The sequence below is a fragment of the Micropterus dolomieu genome, linkage group LG10 (assembly GCF_021292245.1).
Source record: "Micropterus dolomieu isolate WLL.071019.BEF.003 ecotype Adirondacks linkage group LG10, ASM2129224v1, whole genome shotgun sequence".
Lineage (NCBI taxonomy): Eukaryota > Metazoa > Chordata > Actinopteri > Centrarchiformes > Centrarchidae > Micropterus > Micropterus dolomieu.
In genome coordinates, this window is record NC_060159.1 from 21,586,297 (window position 1) to 21,606,895 (window position 20,599).

Consider the following 20,599-nt stretch of genomic DNA (forward strand, 5'->3'; position numbering starts at 1 on the left):
TTCTCTTGTTGCCATACAAGCTGCTGTTCTCTCATAATGTCTGAAGTAATCCTCTTTAAATTCCACATGACCAAAATTTGATAGGCCGACCTAAAGACCTAAAAACTGTTTCTCATGACATCTCACAAGCTCCATAAATCCTCTCTCTCTGATCATGTAACTGCAAGGCCACTGTAAGAAGAGCAATGAATAAATAAATATGAGAAAACAAATTAAATAGAAGCTTAATGACCTCTGAAAATCAAGTTATCCTTTTGTTTTCCCTGGTGGTTGTGGGAAGCTAGAGTTGTAACAGCTCACAGGCAGAAAGTTGTGAGGTTTATTGCAGATAAGGCCAGATGCAGTATCAAATTTATTGCATTGAAAGAAAATGATAAAATAAAACAGCATCTCAGATCAATCAGTTATCAGAGACATGGGCGGTGCGACAGGCTATTTAGCCATGTCAGTGTCCAGGACAAATTACAAAAGACAGCCATGCCAACAGTTAATGGTCTTTCAATTCAAGTATAAATAAACATATTATTCCAGGTACAAATACAACAAGCACAACTCTCACATGTCACTGCAACTGCAATGGTTGTGGTTTCAGAAGTAAATTGGCCTTCATATAAAAAACAAAACATAAACAAGATATGAAGAGTTTCACACTTTCAACTGAGCCCAGTGGTTACAAGATGAATCAGAAGCTTATGGCAGAGTCATAACCAGGTAAGAAAGACAAGATCAGAAGTAGAAATTAATTGAAAAAAAAATTAATTGATCCATTTCCTCTTTTTTCTTTTTACAGTAGCAGTGATCAATCTGATTACTTCGCCTTCGTTTAGCTAGTAATCATACAAATCACGAAAAAGGTGATGATGCTTCAGTGGTAAGCAGTGGTGGAAGAAGTACTTGCAACCTTTACTCACGTATATGTACCAATACTGTACAACAATGTTACAATACTTGCATTCCTGCATTCAAAATCTTAAGTAAAAGTACAATCAGTAAAACTAATTAAGTTTCAAAAGTAAAAGCTCAAGAGAGCTCAAAAGAAACAAGATTGTTCTAAATGTTATTAGAAATTATATAATTAGATCGTTAATACTGATGCATCATCATGATGTGTAAGCACCATGGTCGAGGTAGAGATAATTTTAACTACAATATAGACTGTATATAAACACTTCATGTGGGTAGTTTAGTCCATTGGTTTCCAACCTAGGCCCCTCCAAAGGGTCACAAGATAAATCTGAGGGGTCATGAGATGATAAATTGGAGTGGAAATGTGTATTAATATTTTAGACTTTTCTCTAATGTTTGCTGTTATTTGTAAAACACTGGATGATTTTTACCTCTTTGGGCCTTGAGCAGTTATTTTAATGTAACCAAATGAACATCTGAAACTGAAGACAAAAAGGTTAGGAACCACTGGATTAATTTTTTCATACAATGAACTGTATTTTTTAAGCATTTTCTATGTTTTATTTAATGTAAAAAATCCTAATCTGAAAAGTAGCCAGTAACTTTAGCTGTCAAATAAGTGCATTGGTGTAAAAAGTAAAAGTCACATCCAGCAGAAGTGGAACACATTTTCACCAAATTAATGTCATGCTTTATATTAAAAAAAAAAAAAAAAAACTTTGAAAATCCCCATATTGGCTCATTTGTAAAACTTGGTAAATGCAGATTTGTTCCTATTAACATCCTCCAAACGCCTCATGATGCTCACAAGACGCTCTGCACCGAATGTGTCTACAAACCTGAACGGACCTGAAGAAACATGACATTAAAAATGTGGGATCAGCACATTCACTACAGAGAGAGTTGTGTACTTCAGGGCTGCAATTTAAGATTTATGGATTCCATTTTGATTACATCTGCCACCATGGCAGGGATGGAAGCCAACTACAAACACAGCTCCAATGTCTCCCTCTACTGGGTCTCTCAGTATCCCCTCCTGGAGACGCAGAACTGCCTCATTTAAAAAGCGTGATACAATCCGGTACTGCATGTCAGAGTCTGAAGAACTGCTAGAAACACACATGATCATTATTTTATAGAGATATCAGAGTGCAATGTCTTACACCGCAGGGGAGCTGGCACATTGTATTTCTTGAAGATTTATACATCTTCAGGATTCACCCTCCTGTATTCCTTGAATGAAAAACATGCACTGTTTTAGTAAAAATCAGTTCTCAATGAAACTGACTCAATATGAAGTACAATATGTATCATATCAACAGTGCATCTTCACACTGAGCTGATACTTTAAATAACACATTAGTGGTAATTATCACCCACTGCTGCAGTTAACTACCTACATGCAGATAGTGTTGCACATCTGTCCCTGAATAATTTCCCACTAATCCCACTAACTTTAATGCATTCTGAAATTGTGTTTTGAAAAACAAAAGTCCAAAAAAAGTCCCTGTGGTTAACTGGCGACCTGTCCAGGGTCTCACCCATTGTAAGTTGGGATTGACCCCCCAAACCTACAGATTGACGGTAAATTCTGTAAAGGTTGAGGAAGGCACTCCATGGCTTGGGCCTGAAGGGTTCTGTTCAAATCTCACTAAAGCTTAGATGAAGTGCGGCTTTCAGGGAGTGAAACAAGTTTGTTCTCCAAAGAATCCAGAAATCCTAAAGAAGTGCACATTTACTGTTCCACTTTTTCATTGTCAATACCACTTCTGGGTAACCAGCTGTGACCGAACGGCCAAACAATATACTGTATATCATACTTTTTAAAATATGAACATTAAATCATTTGTTTTGTCAGAGAGCTACTGAGCTCTTTCATGCATGAATGTATTTTTGGTACAGTTTACAACTGGTTGTTCAAACTCTCAAACTGAAACGCTGAAGTAACTGAATTTCAGAGCATGAGATTGTAAACCTCCTTCAGGATTTGTGCTTAATGTTGATGTCCTCGAACTCAGCCTCTATCACCATGTCAGCAGACTCGAAACCAGAATATTTAAGTTCGGCATCAACATTCCCCCCTTAAACTCAGTGTTGAGACTGAAGGCAAAGACAAGACATTTTCAAACCTTAAAGAGGATCATTCTATTCTTCTGAGTTGTTGTGAAAGCCACTTGCTTGTACCATTTTTTGAGGAATGGCGAAATGCAAATTTACATGTGCATCTCACCTTTTTTGGACCTGTTTATGTCCCCTGCTGATGTTCTCCACTCTGGTGCCCTTTAGAATGGTGGTCAGGCCACCTCGGCAACACCAGTACCCATCAGCCCTGCACCCAGGACCGCCAGCCTCCTGACACACAAAACCTATTGTACAGTTATTGTACAGAAAGTACAGTCTTATTGCTGACATTGAGGCAATACCTTTTTATATACAGTCTATGGGCAATACATCAAATACATCAAATGGGGTGTTGTTAACAGTATATCACCCCTGTCTACAACTCTTAGTTGAAGCTCAAAGTGTTTTTTCTTACAAGTCACCTGACTGAGATTCGAACACTGAAGTCATTGCCAACTAAATTGTTAAACTGTAGAAACATTTTGCCTAAAAAACAATTGAGGAAAAGAAAACTCACAAACTCACCACAGCTTCAGCCAGATAACGTGCCTCTCTGACCTGCTCCCTTCCAGTCTGGACACACAGAATGTCAAACACAAGACAGAGCGTGACCCACATATGAACAACATCGTGTGGAAATGTGTTTTTCTTCTGCTACTTCCCATTTGTGAGTTCCTCACCCCAATGATTTTGCCAGGAGCAGGGTAGAGGTCTTTAGTCTGTTGACAGTTTACAGATGTGGACCATGTGGTGTATTTAGAGCCTGACCTCTATATCTGCACGGATATCTGCGTATATAATTTGTTGATTACGACTTATCTGCATATCTGTTCTCTGGAAATCAAATACAGATGTGTACCACCAAACATATGATTTACTGACTGTGTCTACATTACTCTATTTAATAAATGTTTATAATAAATGTAATTTTATAAATTGTAAGTCTTTGCACAACTAGACGTCAGCCATGATATCTAGTTAAATTAGGGCAACTAGTGTGAACCAGCCTTCACTCACTCTGCTTGAGGCTGTTGCTCCTTTGTAAAGGGAACCTTCTTATTGGATCCCTTGGCCACGCGCGCACAGCAACCTCCTCAAGGTATTCAATAGTGCTTGCCTCTGCAGGCTTCACACCAGGACCTGGAGTCAACAAACACAGAGTTTAATCCCCCTCCACCCTCGTCTAGAGGAGCAAACCACAGAAGATTACAGCAGGAAAAAAGTACTATCTTTCTTATGAAGCACAGAAATTATGAAATGCCACACGTCGAACATACCCAGAGGGTCCACAAGCTGGTGCACTAGACCTATCTTCGTGGCTTTATCCGCCCTGATGTTCCTGCCTGTCAGCATCATGTCAGACGCTCCGGGGAGACCCACCTACACACACACATGCACGTGCATGCAACAAGTGGGTTGCAGATACTGTGAGTTGATATCCCCCCAAGTGAGGCTCTTGACCTTAATATACTCCAGTGTAGCTTAGTAGCCACTAGCACAAAACTGTGACAGTACTTTCAAGCCATTAACTGAATAACTGATTATTATGAGTGTGTGTATGTATCCTGTTTTAGGCAGCCTTTGAGTGCCGCCTGCTCCAGGCAGCAGTTCCAACATGAGCTCTGGTGTCCCCAGGAACGTTTCTTTGGTTTTTGTTCTGTAATGACAGGCTTTCGCAAACTACAGAGAAGACGAGGCTTAGTGGTCAAATCTTAGTCACACACACACATACACACGGTCATACCTTGAGAGCCATAGATGGCAGCGACAATAGAGATGGAAGCTTTCTCAATCTTCTGACGTTCCTGATAGAGATGGGTGGCCTCCTCACTGCTCTCACAGGATTAGATCCCAATTTACAAGCCCCAGTTTGCTTGCAGTCAAGAAAGTATGAAGCATTTTTTATTAGTTTCTGACTCTGATGGGGCGAAAACAGTTCCCAAAAATTACTGTATCTCTAAACTCTCACACATGTAGGCTATTCTGTGCGATCTCCTTTTGATAACTTATGCAGTAAGTAATGTAATATTGTTTCACTTCCTTTCACTATGCCTCCCCTGAAACGGTTTGGAGGCCCCCTAGGGAGGCCCGCCTCACACTTTGAAAACCCCTGGCCTACTTGATATCTGCCCCAGCAATGAAGCAGCCAGACTTGCTGGAGATGAAGATGGCACTGTTCACTGCTCCGTTCGACCAGATCTCTCCCCCATCACCTCCATCAGCTCAGACTGCATCTGCAACGACAGTGTGTTCACCTACACACAAACACACGCACACATTCTGATTAATCATGTCGCATCTGTCAGTGAGAGACTGAGACAGAGACAGGTAGTCAAGACTGTCACAAACATAATCTCTCCCTCTCTCTCTCTCTGACATTTACCTTCTCATTCTTTCTTCCATAAACACACACCCACACGGCTACACGCACACACTTTGTCTGTTGAATCACTGAGTCGTATAACAGCAACGTGATCCTTGAGCTCGTAGCTGATGTGTCTGAGCTTGATGGAGAGAAAAGTAAAAAAAAAAAAAAAAAGGATAGATCGTCAAATAGAGGGCTACCAGTATTATATTATGCTAATTTCTGCTAGTTTAACAGTATCCCTGGTGAATGCTTGCATTAATACACTTGAACGGTGTCCTTGCTCAAGGACACACAGGCGAAATGTTGGAACTGGGAGGGCCCCACAAACCAGCCTGTCGCCAGGTGAATTGCAATTGAATGAAAAGTGAATGTTTTTAAAGAGTAACAAAACCCCAAGATCAAATCTGTGTGTGGCCAGAAATCTAATAAGTTAAAAGCAGATACTGAAGTGTCAAACTGCTATCGGCTGGTCTTCAATGTCAGGTGACGCAATCTCTGGCAGATGGTACCGATGATGTTCACAAATAGCAACTTATTGTTTGGAGTAACCAAAACACACTTCAGGACAAACACACACACACCATTACACACAGTATAATGCATGTCAAATTCATTCTCTACATTTTAATCAGGCGCAGTGGGCAGCCACTGTACAGCGCCTGGGGAGCAGTTAGGGGTTCAGGGCCTTGCTCACGTGCACTTTAGGCAGTGCCCAGGAGGTGACTTGGCACCTCTCCAGCTACCAGTCCACACTGTATGACTGGTCGGTGCTGGACCCAAGTCCCCACAGACTGAACTACTGCCACCGAAGAAGACGACAAACTGTAAACATGGATGTAAACAATATAGGTTACAAAATGTAAAAGAACTAAATATAAAAGAAAGTTTGCATGATGTTTTGTGAGGAAGGAAACACATTCAACGAATCAGTAACACCTCAAGGACACACACAGTGTGTTTGATGAGTCAACAATGCAAATAGTTTTGATGAGTCAACAATGCAAATAGTTTGTTTACAGGACAGACAGTAATGATGTGAAACAAGGAGGGGTGAATTTGTTACAGACTGGTGAGGACAGTTTAATTCACAACCTTAAACATCTATAAATCTGGACTTGAAACTTTCACATCAGATAATGGCCACACAAACTTGATAATGTCTTACTTTTACTAAAACGGACTGATATATTGGTAAATCATCAGTCTGACCCCCAGTTGTCAGTGTATATTAGAAGCTATTAGATACTGTACTGTATGCTCATTGATTGCTCTCACATGAGGAGGAAGCAGGCCTGACCCTTGATCTACTTTTGGATCTAAGGTTACCCTCAACCCTCCCATCACTGGCAATAAAGTAACTTACAGCTCTCCTCCAGCCGGGCAGTGGTAAACAGATGGTGTCAATAAAGCTCAAACTAAAACACTAACTTCAGAAATAAAGGACCTCGGTCTCAGTCAATACTTTAAAAAAAAATAAATCGATTAATTGTTTAGCCTATAAAACTGTGAGGACATTGTCTTCAATAAAACAAATATTCAATTGTTGATTTCGTATGACATACACTAACAATAAGGGATATTTGCTATTTGCAAACTTGGATAAAATCTCCGGCTGCAAGAGAAACTGCCATCTTCACCTGAAAGTCTTTCACAACGGCGTCCAATCTGACCGTTAGGGGCGCCAGCATGTCAAAAGCAAACAAGATAAGGACCTCAAAACACGCTAAAATATCGCCGTACCATAAAATGTTATTATACTCAAATTATTATCTGTTATTTAATTAAAAAATATTTTGTGACGTTAGTATTATAATTAAATTATAATTACACCCGCGTGTAATAAATAGCTTTTCTAATTATAAATTACAACTACAGAATTAGTTACTAATTTGTTTTCTTCAGGCATTATTCTGGTCAGCTAAAACACATTGGTGGGTCCTTGAAAGCGTAGTTCTGTAGCACTAGTCTGGCTGATCGTTTGACAGGGACCCTGTGTTGGGAAAGACAACAGAAGTACAGGTAACCTTCAACTTCACTTTCACTGTTAATAACAGTGATAGATAATAAAACTAGAAAGAGAAAAGATATAGTGTTGACTCTGCAAATGCGTTTCTTCATCCCAAGCACAGAGGAATAGATCACAACTGATTGGAAACTTTAGCTAACAACTAGCCGCCTAGCTTTACTAGCCTGCATCTAGCTTCCAGCTTCATCGTTTTGCTGTTTAAATTCTTTCAGTAATGTATTTTTTAGGTTTAAACGTTACTTTAAGAAACCAAATATTTAGACAGTCTGTAAGCAGTGCTGACCCTGATTGAGTTCCGTGATTCTTGCGTTATTTCTGTCACTGTCATTGTCCAGGAGAGGAATCTAGGTGAAGGGTCACAGTCAGGGTTTGGGGGGTTGGGCTGGGTGATCGTTAATGATATGTCTTAATATCTCTACAAAATAAAGCATAGAATAAAACATTGTATTATCGTATTTCTTCTGTAAGTTAACGTTAAATATGTACACAATTTTAAAACACAGAGGCGTGCGACCTCTGACATGTATAGCAATTGTAAGTCGCTTTGGATAAAAGCGTCAGCTAAATGAGTAAATGTAATGTAATTTAATATGGCCAAATGCGGGAACAGAGTGCTTCATGTGCATGTGCTTCATGACGAATCTTTAAATGTCTTACGTTTATAGTTAGACACACATCTAGTGTTTCTACTGATTAGCAGGGTAACATTGTATTTCTACAGTTGTATATGGAGTTTAATCTCTCTAAGTTAACGTTACACCAGCTGCTATCCTCTATACTCACAAATATACACAAATATCATCTGTACCTGTACTTATTATTTCTATTAGTATTTAATTTACTACTACTATTTATCATGACACTTCTGTTAATTCTGTAAAATACTGTACATGTCAACACTCCTTATATTTAGATGTTTAGATTTTAGAATAAGCATTTCTGATTCTGACTGATGCAGTTTATTATGTCTGGTGTGATTCAGATGTTGAAGTCACAGGTGCATACTACAGTTGACCTATTGCCTACAGAAGTAGGTCTGAGTATTACCTGAGAGGCCTTGTGTTGTGTTTTTGTGTGGTTATATCACTCCACAATCAGAGTGGTGATTATAATGCTAATACATAAAACCCTCATGAGTTATGCAGATAAACATTTAAAATAACAATGTCATTGTAAATGGAGACATAGAAAGCCACAACTTCAAAAAACACTATTAAAAATATAGAAGTATGTATACTCATTTATAATTAGGTACCTAGCTAAAACTAATGCAGTCTAATACAATAAATCTTACATTCATGAATGTTATACTGTTCAGTTTTTGTTGACTCAGGGCCATGACCTTTTCATAAGGAGCCTGGTAAACTTTGTTGTAACAATTAAAGTTTTATTCTTTGTAGAACATAATGACGTCCATGTTGCTGAACACGATGCGGGGCTGCTCGGTCAGCCCTTCTTGGGCGATGCAGTTTGGTAAGTTGTGTACATTGACAGTTTTACAGATTTTCAATATATGTCAAGGCACTGAGAAAAACATTCTAGCAACAACAGAATGGAGTCACAAAGGCAACATACAACACCAACACTTATTGTTTGTAGCTGTTCTAAAAACATAATCTTTGGCCATTGGCACTTTTGTTTATTTAGCCTCTCCATTTGCTGCCAAAACACTGTTACCTCCTTATATTGGTGTATAGTATATTAATCGTTATAAATGTTTGTTCCAACCTAAGTTCAGTGAAGTATTTTAAACTATTGAGGAATATTTTTCTCTGTGTGTCGCAGGGGCGCGCTCTCTCAGTACCACGTCCCAGCTTCAGGCTCAGGGTGAGTTGACTCTTAAGTGATATCATTTACATTCACATAAAAATCCAGATTATAGCCTTGTGGAGATCGCACTGTTTTAAATGTGAGCAGAAGAGCCTCTGTTTATTTGATTCATTTATTTATCTGGGCAGAACCTGTGCAAAACTAAATGGTGAATTAATCCTATGAATCTAAATGTTTGGAAATTTGATATTGTGATGGTAATCAAATTTATTCCATATATCCATCAACCGGTTTCTTTTCAGTTCAGACAAAGAGCAAAAAGACACTGGCTCGCCCTGGTATGAAGAACATAGTTCTGGTGGAAGGAGTTCGAACCCCTTTCCTGTTGTCTGGAACCACGTACGTATCTGCTGTGGCTGTGACCACTTTAAGTTTATGGTGCTTTGATGAGAACAAAGCTCAACAAAGGTTCATTGACCTGTAGATGATCAGAAAAGTGAAATGAACATGTTTGTCTTTTTTAAATGTTGAATTGTCAAGGAAAACCTGTAGTCACATTACTTTTACTGAGAGATAATCTTGGCTTGAAGGAAAAACCTTCCTGGTTTGTGTTTACAGATATGCTGACCTTATGCCCCATGACCTGGCCAGAGCAGCTATGCAGTAAGTGTGTCCTTAAGTTGTGTGCTGAAATCACTGCTTTCAATTTGGGGAAGTAAGAAAGGCTCTTCATCACGTGCGAGTGCAATGTGTGGTGTTACCAGCCAGTATAGGCATTAAAACAAGAGTTACATGTAACCACTGTTCTGTGAATTGTGGGTGTCCTTAAGATGTTAATATCTCTGCTTTAAAGCTTCTAAAACGCTGTAGACAGCAGGAGTGATAGAGGAACAATGGCGCAACTATCTGACAGAGATGTGGAGTGTGGGAATATTTTGTTTACTTTTGTCCCTGTCATTTCACAAGCCTGTTTCTCAAATTCTGAGAATCTTTATGTATGACAGAAAGTTGTTTTTTAAAGATTTACATATGCGTTTCCCTAGGGGTCTGCTACACAGGACGGGTATACCCAAAGATGCTGTAGACTACATTATCTATGGAACAGTCATTCAGGAGGTCAAAACCAGCAATGTAGCCAGAGAGGTATTCACTCACTCACTCACTCACTCACTCACATTAAATGGTTATAGTATCTGGAGCTTCACGTACATATGTTTTCATTTACTAGCTTTAAGACTCAATCCTAAGCATTGAGCATTAAGCAGCAATATAAAATATTAAGCAAAGGAGCATTCTGTGCTCTGCACATACATCTGTGTGTAAAGTTATGAAGGGGGCTCCAGTTCTGTTGTGCACCTTCATTTTTTACTGTGATTTCAGGCAGCACTGGGTGCAGGCTTCTCCGACAAGATCCCAGCTCACACCGTCACCATGGCCTGCATCTCCTCCAACCAGGCAATGACCTCAGGTATGTGAGGGGAAGAAATCTCTACACCAAACCTCTTCCATTTGACATGTACTGTATATTTTGGTCTAGGCAATCATCATCATTATACATATTATCATTTATTGACTTGATATTATTGTTTTGTTGTATTCGGCTGCTATGAGAATTAATTACAAGTAATCAAAATACATTTTAACCTTGACAAATGGGCATGTTGAAGATGAGGAATCATAAAACAGCTATATAGATGTCTGATGACAATGAAGTGGAAATAATGGTGGAGGATCACAGCAGGAGAAAGAGATCAGACGTGTCATGACAGTAAGGCACATGTGCAAAGAACGCTATGGTAAAAAACAAGGAATATAAAAACAGGGTGAATGTGTCATTTTTGTAAAAGTTTCCTATTTTTTTAAATTTCCATATTAACTGGGTTGGTTGACCTTTGTCTCTTTCTCATCCTTCCTTCTCTCCAGCTGTTGGTCTGATTGCTGCAGGCCAGTGTGATGCTGTCGTGGCAGGAGGGGTGGAGTTCATGTCCGATGTTCCTATCCGTCACAGCCGTAAGATGAGGAAAACCATGCTGTCCCTCAACAAGGCAAAGACCGTTGGCCAGAGGCTCAGTCTGATTGGCAGTATCCGGCTGGCACACCTCTCCCCAGAGGTACGTTTTCACTTAAAATCTCACTTTCATTTCAATTCACTTTTTCAGATTGTTAAATTAGACTCCAAAGCTGTTTTGCAATTTCAGAAATCTTGGATCATTGCCATACAGTGCACTATTCCATCCTGTAACCTTTGTGTGTGTGTGCGCGCAGCTTCCTGCTGTGGCAGAGTTCTCCACAGCTGAAACGATGGGCCACAGTGCTGACCGTCTGGCTGCTGCATTTGGGGTCTCCAGAGTGGAGCAGGATGAGTTTGCTCTGCGATCACACACTCTTGCCAAAAAGGCCCAGGATGCCGGTCTGCTGCAGGATGTCGTCTCTTTTAAAGTGCCAGGTAAACTTTGCTTCATTCTTTTAACTGAGAGACATAACATTACACAATAAAGAGTTGTAGATGGTTGTATACTTTTTTGTTTTCAGGAATTTTATGGATTGTTGTGTACTTAAATATGGTTGGTTCTATTGTTATAATTAGTAGTGCAATGTTTGCATTACTTTTGTTTTTAAGTGTTGATTTTAACCTTATTTAGATTGTTAGTAGTTGTGTGTAGAGCGGAAACAATGGATTGGTTAGTCAATCGGCAGAAAATGAATCTGCAGCTATTTTAATAATTGATTAATCAGTTTCTTCTTTATTTTGTTTTATCTAAATATTGTTGCTAAACTTTACTGTTTTAAGGTTTACTATATTTTTATTGTGTGGACTCGAGAAATATTATTAACTGCTATGTCAGAAGCTGATGGGATCCAATAAAATAAATACTAACTGTATTTAGGCAGCAGTCATTTATGTACATCTTGCCTATGGATAAATTCCTGCCCAAGTTGTACCTTGGAGTGATACAACTAACTCATTTTGACTCCAAATGAAGAGATTATGCATAGCACTGTATACAAGCAACAAATTCAGGTAAAGGCTAAAACATAATACAAAAGAGAGAAGACACATTTTTCCGTTGAAGGAGAATAGATTTACGCACATACTGTGTTTGTATTTACAGAATCAATTTTAACGGACTGGCTTAAATAATGATTGTGTGAGAGAGGCATGGGATTGCATGCAGTTGCAGCATCTTGACTGCTGCCATGTTTTATATGTATTTTGAGTACTCTGATGCAGAAAGTTAGTAAAACATATCTGGTAAATATAATGGTGTCAAGTTACCACCACCAGCCAATTACATAACCGTACGGCATAGTACACACAATACAAAGCTAGTGCTTTTTCCAGTGTCGGAGCTAACTGAATAGAAAAGGACAGCCTTTACCACAGTAGCTAATAATTTTGTAACTTAAGTTTTTTTTTTTTTACTTTAACAAATGCAACATACAGTATGTCCAATTTAGTATTGCTTTATAGAAAACATCACATAGCCTTGAGCTTGTTTTTATTGTTTACGCGATGAGCATATATTTTTTTTTTGTCTTTACCAGGCCGTGATATTGTTTCCAAGGACAACGGCATCCGCCCATCCTCCATGGAGCAAATGGGCAAACTAAAGCCTGCCTTCATTAAACCTCACGGCACAGTCACCGCTGCCAACTCCTCCTTCCTGGTAAACATACACACACACGCACATATCAGGCCCCACAGCACTCTGTGTTCTTAATTCATCCTTCTTTGCATTGTCACCACTCAGAAACAGCCCTGACTGTAAGCATGCTGCTTGTTTGTGTATGTCCTCAGACTGACGGTGCCTCTGCTGTGCTTATCATGTCTGAAGAGAAAGCTTTGGCTATGGGTTACAAGCCTAAGGCCTACCTCAGGTAACTGCATCCACTCTGTTTGGTAGAGCATCCTCAATTGACCCTTCACTAAGCCACGCCCCCCTTAGTTACTGTAGCTAAGTCCGACAAACTATCGGACCTGACGGACTTTTATCACAGTGCTGCCACTTTCTATTACTGCTCTCCCTGGAGAAATATTGTCTAATTTTTGGAAAAAAACGTTCTCAGAAAGAAGCAGACAGTTTTGCAGTTGCATTGTGCATATGAAGGTTGTATTCAGGCTGTCAAACTGACTCAAAAAAATAATGATAGAAGTTAAAGCCTACCGATCAAAGGGTAAAAGTGAACCACAATATCACCTGACTATTGAGATGGAGGACAACGATATTAAAGATCAACATTATTTCTGTACAGCCGGGTAGGTCTCTGTTCACTATTACAATCATTAAAAAGCAGAACAGTAGGGCTTTATAATGTTCTATTCAATAGGAAGTTAGATAACTAACATTACATTAGGAACAACCCACAGTCTACATTTCTCTGGATTTGTGATGGAGCGCAGCCATGAAAGTGTCGGACCTCAATTAGAATCCTATATTGTGCTGTGATAGGCCAGCCTCATGTTCAGGGCGTGGCGTAGCGAAGGGTCAATTCCCCCAGCGATGCTATATCAGTTGATATGCTGATCATGTTATTTTGTCATCCTGGCAGAGACTTTGTCTACGTGTCTCAGGACCCCAAAGATCAGCTGCTCTTGGGGTGAGTCCCTCTGTATTGTATTATTGCCTGGGAGGCATGTCAACTGATGATGCTTTTCCTCATTTTATTTTGAAGTTAATTTATTATAATTTATTTTATTTTTAGTTAATTTATATCACCTTTTTAGTTCAGTTAAAAAAGTAATATGTACCTTATACCAGTTGTGATGATAACTAACCATGTGTGTGTTTTAACCTACTGTGCATTTGTTTCTGTAGGTAAAGGCTCTCTTGAAGACTAAATATTGTTTTATTTTTCAGGCCAACGTACGGTACACCAAAGGTCCTGGAACGGGCTGGCTTGACCATGAGTGACATTGATGTCTTTGAGTTCCACGAGGCATTCGCAGTAAGTTATCACATTTGGTAGGGCTGGACGATCAATCGGAAGTTTTCAAATACAAAAACAAGATAATCGAGAGAAAACGATGATTGTACCGCATTCCGTTTCGCTGTGTTGCTCTCTTTTTGTCTTGTGTTATGAATCCAGCGCACCCCCTTTCCCTTGCAGCTGTGGCTCTCACCACTCTCTAAAAGCCCAAACTCACTCTCAGCCAGGCTGTGGCATGTTTTGTTCAGCTCAAGCCGAGATGATGATAGGTTTTACGGCATTTTACATTAGCCTAGCAGACTTTTTCTCTACTCGTAGCTTAACAAATTACATATTAATTATACTTTTCACACTCAACAGTTCAAGTCACTGCCTCTCCCTAACAGAATACCATGTTTAAATTTCAGCGTTATGCAACATAACAATTTGTCGTCAACTCAGTAGATCACTTGGCACCTAAGAAGCCCCGGCCCACATACAGAGCCCCCTCGGTGGCCCATCCACCCCCCTTTAAGAAGGAATCCTGTGGACACACTGCCTTGCTTTCATCGTCTTGCACTCTAAGATGCTGTTTAAAGTTAATAATGTTGGATTACTATTCCTTATTTCATGGGCTATTTAGGATTTTATGCATAATGCATATATAATGCATGATGTTTTTGAGGTCATTGAGTAATCGTGTTAAATTATCATGATCTCAATATTGACCAAAATAATCATCAATCAAGCAGCCCTAACATTTTGTGGAGAAAGCTGTGTGAGCTGGTGTAGTGGTGTCTGAATGTGTGCGTTGGTCTTTTACTGTCGTGTCAATCTCCAAGATATTTTAAGTCACGGATGTGCATTTCTTAAATGATTGAACTAGAATCTCTCAATTTCTGTGTCTGCCTTCATCCAATTGTGGCCTATGTTATTCATCAACATCGATGTTGGAGTCTACTTCATATCCTGCACCTTTGAATCAGAAGAAATCAATGTGTTTACTGTCTGGTATCTATGATAACTGTGTGTGTGTGTTCGTGTTTGTGTTCGTGTTCGTGTTCCAGGGTCAGATAATGGCAAATCTGAAGGCTATGGACTCAGATTGGTTCGGCCAGACGTACTTGGGCAGGAAATCGAAGGTAAAGATATCTGCTGATCAGCTGTTGGCTTTTTCTCAGGATGGATCCATACAGTACATCTGGATGCTTGCTGCATGCTGCAACAGATGAACATTGACCACATTTTGGCCAAGATAGTCATATGATGAAAAGCATTTGGGATTGGTGTCATCATATTTCTATACGGATTTACTGAAATACAAAAATTCTAAAAAAGTAATATCAAAGAAATTTAGATCTTGTTTTACTAGTTTATTTTTAATTTCACACCTAATATTACCACAATCAGTGAACATCAATTAGAAATGTGATCTGTTGGCTTTGTTTTATATACATAATAATGTTTCGAAAAGTACAAATTAATATAAAGAGACTAAATAGTAACAAAATAATTGCATGAATTAACACCAAGGGATCCATGCAAAGCAATTTTTAGGGAAAACATGTCAATGCAATCCAGTTCCTTGCCCTTCTTTTTCATTTTAACTGCATTCCAGTAATATGGAAGACATGCTGGATATAGTTTTAAAGTTAAAACGTATTGAGCTGATCTTTAACCAGTCAGTGTCTGTTTCTAGCCCCCACCTCTTTGAATGCGGAATTCAGATTTTTACACGAAGGATAAAAATGTAAATATCAGTCCTGACCAAATGTGTGCAGGTGGGAGCTCCTCCCATGGAGAAGTTCAACCTGTGGGGAGGCTCTCTGTCTCTGGGTCATCCATTTGGTGCCACAGGCTGCAGGCTGGTAACCACAGTGGCACACCGGCTGCAGAAGGAGGGAGGACAGTATGGACTGGTGGCGGCTTGTGCTGCCGGAGGACAGGTAATTCATGGCTGATAGCCATGGCTTGTGTGATTCTGCTGTCTCATGCACATGGCTGTTAAATTAAAATGTCCAAGTAGTTTGGTACGACTAGTTCAGATCTTAAAATATTGCAAAATGTAGACTTAAGTATAAAATGCACAATATGTTATAGTATTTTGTTTATTTATAATGTGACTAGGAAAATAATTTTCCAGATTACACATTTTTATTTCTGGGCAGCTCTGATGTTCTTTAAAAAGGGACATTTGACTGCATTTTTCTTAACTTTCTTTTTTAGATCTTGTTTAGACATTTAAAATCTTTACATCCTATTTATTTTGATTGTTTTCTTCTGTTTTCCAGGGTCATGCCATGGTGATCGAGGCCTACCCCCAGTAAAGTGCTTAAAAACAACACCTGATCTTCAGGTTCATCATGACTGCTACACACACACACACACACACTAACATCCAGACAACAGAGTGTACATACTAGCACAATCTTGCCTTGATCAGAAAGGAGTCAGATATAGTATGTGAGCGTCTTTGAGGAATCTTGTGTAAATTCAACTTTGCTTAGAGGTTGTTAAATTATAGCAGAATGCCATTGAGGAATGTTGCCTAGGGCTTTGTGGACTTTTGAGGCGCACCATGTCAACGTTGTCACTGAGGCGAATGTAACATAGTAAAATGTAAACACTCAAGGGAGCTGGAGTGATTCTAATGTTTATATACGCTGTGATATTCTTTTCTTACGAATTAAATGGTGTGATGATACCCACACTCTTTTCTGGGTTTGCTTTCTTTTTTTGTCTTTTTCACAGCAGTCATTTTGACCTGTCATGGGAGGAGAAGCAACAATTTTGCTAGTAGCATTAACAATGACTCTGTTCTAGTCAAGTGTGCCACTAAGCCATGACGGTCTGCAAGCATTCACAGTACCTGGGCCTACACATTCCTGCACATGCACATTGATTATCTGCAGCCAAAATGCCAGAAATTCACTGGTTCCAGCTTTTAAAATGTGAATTTGATGGTTTTCTTCTAGTCTTATGTGAGAGTACAGTGAATACCTTTGGGATTTGGACTGTTGCAACAAGCTACTGAAACTTTAATTTAAACGGACATACTGTACAGATGAGGAACAATCCAAGCCACAGTAGATCAAGGGAAATTGTGAATAAGTACCACAAAGCTCAATTCCAAATTCCCTCTTGACACCAAGGTTGCAGATGCTTGAAGAAAGACAGAAGTGGGAAATTAGAAAGCATTTTTATTTTTTTTAGAGAGAGGTAAATAAGGTCAAGAAGAGGGGAGACAGAGAGAGGCCAAAATTATCTTATGGGCATTTATAGACGAAACTATTAATCAAGTAGATTATTGGCCGATTTACACAATAATGAAAATAATCATTTGTCGCAAAAACTACCTTAAAGCCCATGAAAACTTTCAGATCTCAAGTTTTTTTTTTTCTATATCAAAACATATCTGTGAATAAGCATCAAAGTTCTGAATTGTTTGTACTTTATGAAGAGTTTAACACTTAAAAACCCAAATTTAACCCTTTTTTTTTTTTTTACTGAGCCCCGCCTACTTCAAACTAGTAAAAAGAGCAAAAACACAGAAATCTGTCATATGGAGAAGAAAAAAAAAACTGCTTTAACTTTAGTACAATAGTCTGTATTTGTGTTGGACACTACTGCTCATAATAGGAAACTGATGGGGGTTTAGGGATTTTAACATTCTCATAAATCAAAAGCTGGGTTAGCCAGGTTTTGACTTTCCTCCAATAAAGATGATTGGTAAGTTGTGTTTTCAGTAATCAGGCTAAGATGGAAAGCATACAAAACATAGCTAGTCAGGGGTTTGCATTTTCTCTCTGCTTCACTTACATTACACCCTTTGTGACTGAAGGCCTTGATGCATGGCCAACAACTTCAAGCAGTGCCGATGGGTTGTGTTTAATTCAGCAGGGACTCAAACTATTGCAAGGAAAAAGATCAATGTATAGAAAGCCTTGTGCTGCAGATAACAACAACAACAATAACAGTGAATTTGGGGGAATCGGGATAGGCCTATGTAGTCTACACTCAAACAGATTTCAAAATTTGCATTACCAAAAATGTTCTGCATTTACATCCCTGCCTTCTGTAGCAGGATGTGTCAGCACTAGACTGGCTTTGGAGTCTTCTGTGCTTAATTGATGGTAAGTAATGCTGTCTGCTTCTGACGGGACGACTGATGTTAATGAGGAGGTAAAGACGGGATGCTCGGGCTTCCTGGTGATTTTAAAACAACATGTACATGGAAGATTGGGAATGTGGCTGGCAGGTTACTTAAAAGTTCAGGTTGCAATGGTGTCTCCCTGATATCTGGTGTTGATATTATGGTGGGGGGGAAAGTCAACTTTTACACCCGCCAAAGTGGTTATAATTGACAGGGGATGGGTAAATTTATATCAACACATTGCCTCCTTTCTGCTTTGGTGTGTAGGATCTCCTCACTCTCACCGGGGAATCTGCTCCACTCATCGCGCACACACGCGCACACCTCAGGTTGGGGGGCTTGTTAACATAACTTCAGTCAGACACTTCCGTTTAAAATGTATTTAAAGATTTAATTCTTCCAGTTTAAGAAATCCTTGACTCTGAGCGGGAGGAGCTGATTAATGCGACCGAGCCTGTCACACGGGCTACAGGCGGAGGGAATAAAACCAATGTTTTACTGCCAAGGCAAAACGGAGCTCGAATGTAAATAGCAGGGAGAGAGACAGAGAGGGTTTTTGTGTTTTTAAAGCTTCAAAACCGCCTCAACCCTGCGAGACACCGGAGACACGCAGACACACGCCGACATAGCGGGCCGCCTCCCTGCCTCAGCGGGGCTTTGATCAGACGGAACCTTTTATGGGGAATGACTGGCGAATGCACCCGCTGCTGTCACTACAAATCTACCTCACCGAGCGCGCAGGGAAGCGGGGAGGGGAGGGAGGGGGGTACGGGGTGTTCTCGCGGAGGGGGAGTGAGGGAGGGAATCGGGGAGAGAGTCAGCGTGCAGCGCTGTCTTTCATCTCCTCCTAGCCGGCTCACGCGGGGAGGCACCTGGTGAAAGCTGCGTTTGACTCGCGCTTCCTCTACCTGCTCGTGCTTATGCCGTGCGTGTGTACGCGTGTGATGTTAAACAGGTTTCAGTGGACTGTACTGTAATGCGGCGAAACACGCGTATTGATTAGCCTATGCTAATGGGGAGTTCAGGGTTTGTTTTTCCCAACCTCATCTCAAGTTGGTTCCTCACCCCCAATTTGTAGAAAATAAAAGTCACTAGAAAGATCATGAAAGTATGGCTACACTTCTAATGAGTTAAAAGCCCAATCTGAAACTTCCTGGAATCTCTGCAGGCTGCCTGGCAATTTGAGGAAGGAAGCCAAAATGACAAACTATTCCTTTAAATCCCTAAAGGACCTACAATAACATAATTAATCTAGTAAAACTACTAGTCCTATACTAAAGTAGAATACTAAATTCAGTCTGTGTAAAATTAACTCGACTTTACACTTTAAAATTGTGTGCAATGTATTCACAGAAGTCCAATTTTGCATGCAGGTTAAATGCCAGACCTTATTAACTTCTATGGCGAGTAGATGCATTCAAATACCACACATCACCTTGAACAGCAGTCTCCTGTGTGAAATTCCTATGTTTGTACTACGTAGCCTAACCTTTCTTTCCTCTGTGACATTTGCACCTGGTACTAGCATATCACCTGCCGGATAGTCTACTAGTGAATACCCCAATACTAAATGAAGACCCCATCTTCAGAACAGTTTTTAAAATTGTTACCTTAAAAACATTTTGATCAAGCTTTTGTAAACATTATGTGAGCAGCAGGTGATATGCATCTAGCATCTAATAACTTTTAAAAGCTGTTGAGGGCCACTGATTTTTAATGTCTGCTGTGATTCACTGTGTCAAAATATCTTTACATTTTACATCCAAAGCGACTTACAATTGCTATATATGTCAGAGGTCGCACGCCTCTGGAGCAACTAGGGGTTAAGTGTCTTGCTCAGGGACACATTGGTGGATGTGTTGCAGTGGGAATTGAATCCAGGTCCCTCACACCAAAGGCATGTGTGTTATCCACTGCACCATCGCCACCCACATCATCAAACGTCATAAAAGTATAGGCCAGGAGGAGTTGGACAATATGTATGACTGAGCTCAGTTATTTTACACAGATCAGTGATTGTTTCCAAATATGTTCAATAATTCAACCCTAGCTTATGCATTTCTAAAATGTATTTTTCTGAAGACCACAATAAAAACAAGGTGAAATTCAACAAAAAATGAACAAAAATATAAACATCTGTAAGCAGGGCAAAATACATGCATTTAAAAGACAGCATTTGGGTTAAATATTTATAAAATCAGTCCGTAAAACATTCGAAGATTGTGGGAAATGCACGTCACAACTTCCTGTAGCACAAGGAGATTTCTTTAGATTTCTCATTTTGTCCAGCCAACAATTTAAAACCCAAAGATAGGCATTTTAAGACATAAAACAGAGAAAAGCAGCA

At 39.6% G+C, this 20,599-nt stretch overlaps 1 protein-coding gene and 1 long non-coding RNA gene across 12 annotated transcripts; one reads left to right on the forward strand and one right to left on the reverse strand.

The window, feature by feature from the left end:
• Window positions 1-339: 339 nt before the first annotated feature.
• Window positions 340-7,090, reverse strand: LOC123977792. Of its 11 annotated transcripts, XR_006826757.1 has the most exons (11): window positions 6,759-7,026; window positions 5,411-5,531; window positions 5,147-5,282; window positions 4,772-4,900; window positions 4,305-4,407; window positions 4,045-4,167; window positions 3,708-3,815; window positions 3,553-3,600; window positions 3,137-3,272; window positions 2,070-2,139; window positions 340-1,755 (listed from the first exon to the last, which is right to left on the reverse strand). It is a non-coding gene; the product is annotated as an uncharacterized LOC123977792 (long non-coding RNA). The 11 variants fall into 11 exon arrangements; XR_006826754.1 differs by lacking the exon at window positions 6,759-7,026 and adding an exon at window positions 7,033-7,076 and having other exon boundaries at window positions 340-2,139; XR_006826759.1 differs by lacking the exons at window positions 5,411-5,531; window positions 6,759-7,026 and adding exons at window positions 6,090-6,217; window positions 7,033-7,076 and having other exon boundaries at window positions 340-2,139.
• Window positions 7,091-7,313: 223 nt separating this feature from the next.
• hadhb (hydroxyacyl-CoA dehydrogenase trifunctional multienzyme complex subunit beta) lies at window positions 7,314-16,809 on the forward strand. Its single transcript, XM_046061193.1, has 16 exons — window positions 7,314-7,414; window positions 8,822-8,894; window positions 9,207-9,248; window positions 9,494-9,590; window positions 9,810-9,854; window positions 10,235-10,334; window positions 10,572-10,659; window positions 11,115-11,302; window positions 11,457-11,637; window positions 12,738-12,859; window positions 12,991-13,070; window positions 13,743-13,790; window positions 14,051-14,138; window positions 15,167-15,241; window positions 15,881-16,045; window positions 16,391-16,809. Exons 2-16 carry the CDS (start codon window positions 8,828-8,830, stop codon window positions 16,424-16,426), a joined length of 1,422 nt encoding a protein of 473 aa, XP_045917149.1. The 5' UTR covers window positions 7,314-7,414; window positions 8,822-8,827; the 3' UTR covers window positions 16,427-16,809.
• Window positions 16,810-20,599: the final 3,790 nt, after the last annotated feature.

Bases quoted from the DNA above. Each gene is read 5' to 3' on its own strand.
- hadhb (XM_046061193.1), top strand. From the start codon at position 8,828: ATGACGTCCATGTTGCTGAACACGATGCGGGGCTGCTCGGTCAGCCCT. The intron at 9,855-10,234 runs GTAAGTGTGTCC...GCGTTTCCCTAG, and splicing joins CTGGCCAGAGCAGCTATGCA to GGGTCTGCTACACAGGACGG. The intron at 13,791-14,050 runs GTGAGTCCCTCT...TTTATTTTTCAG, and splicing joins AAAGATCAGCTGCTCTTGGG to GCCAACGTACGGTACACCAA.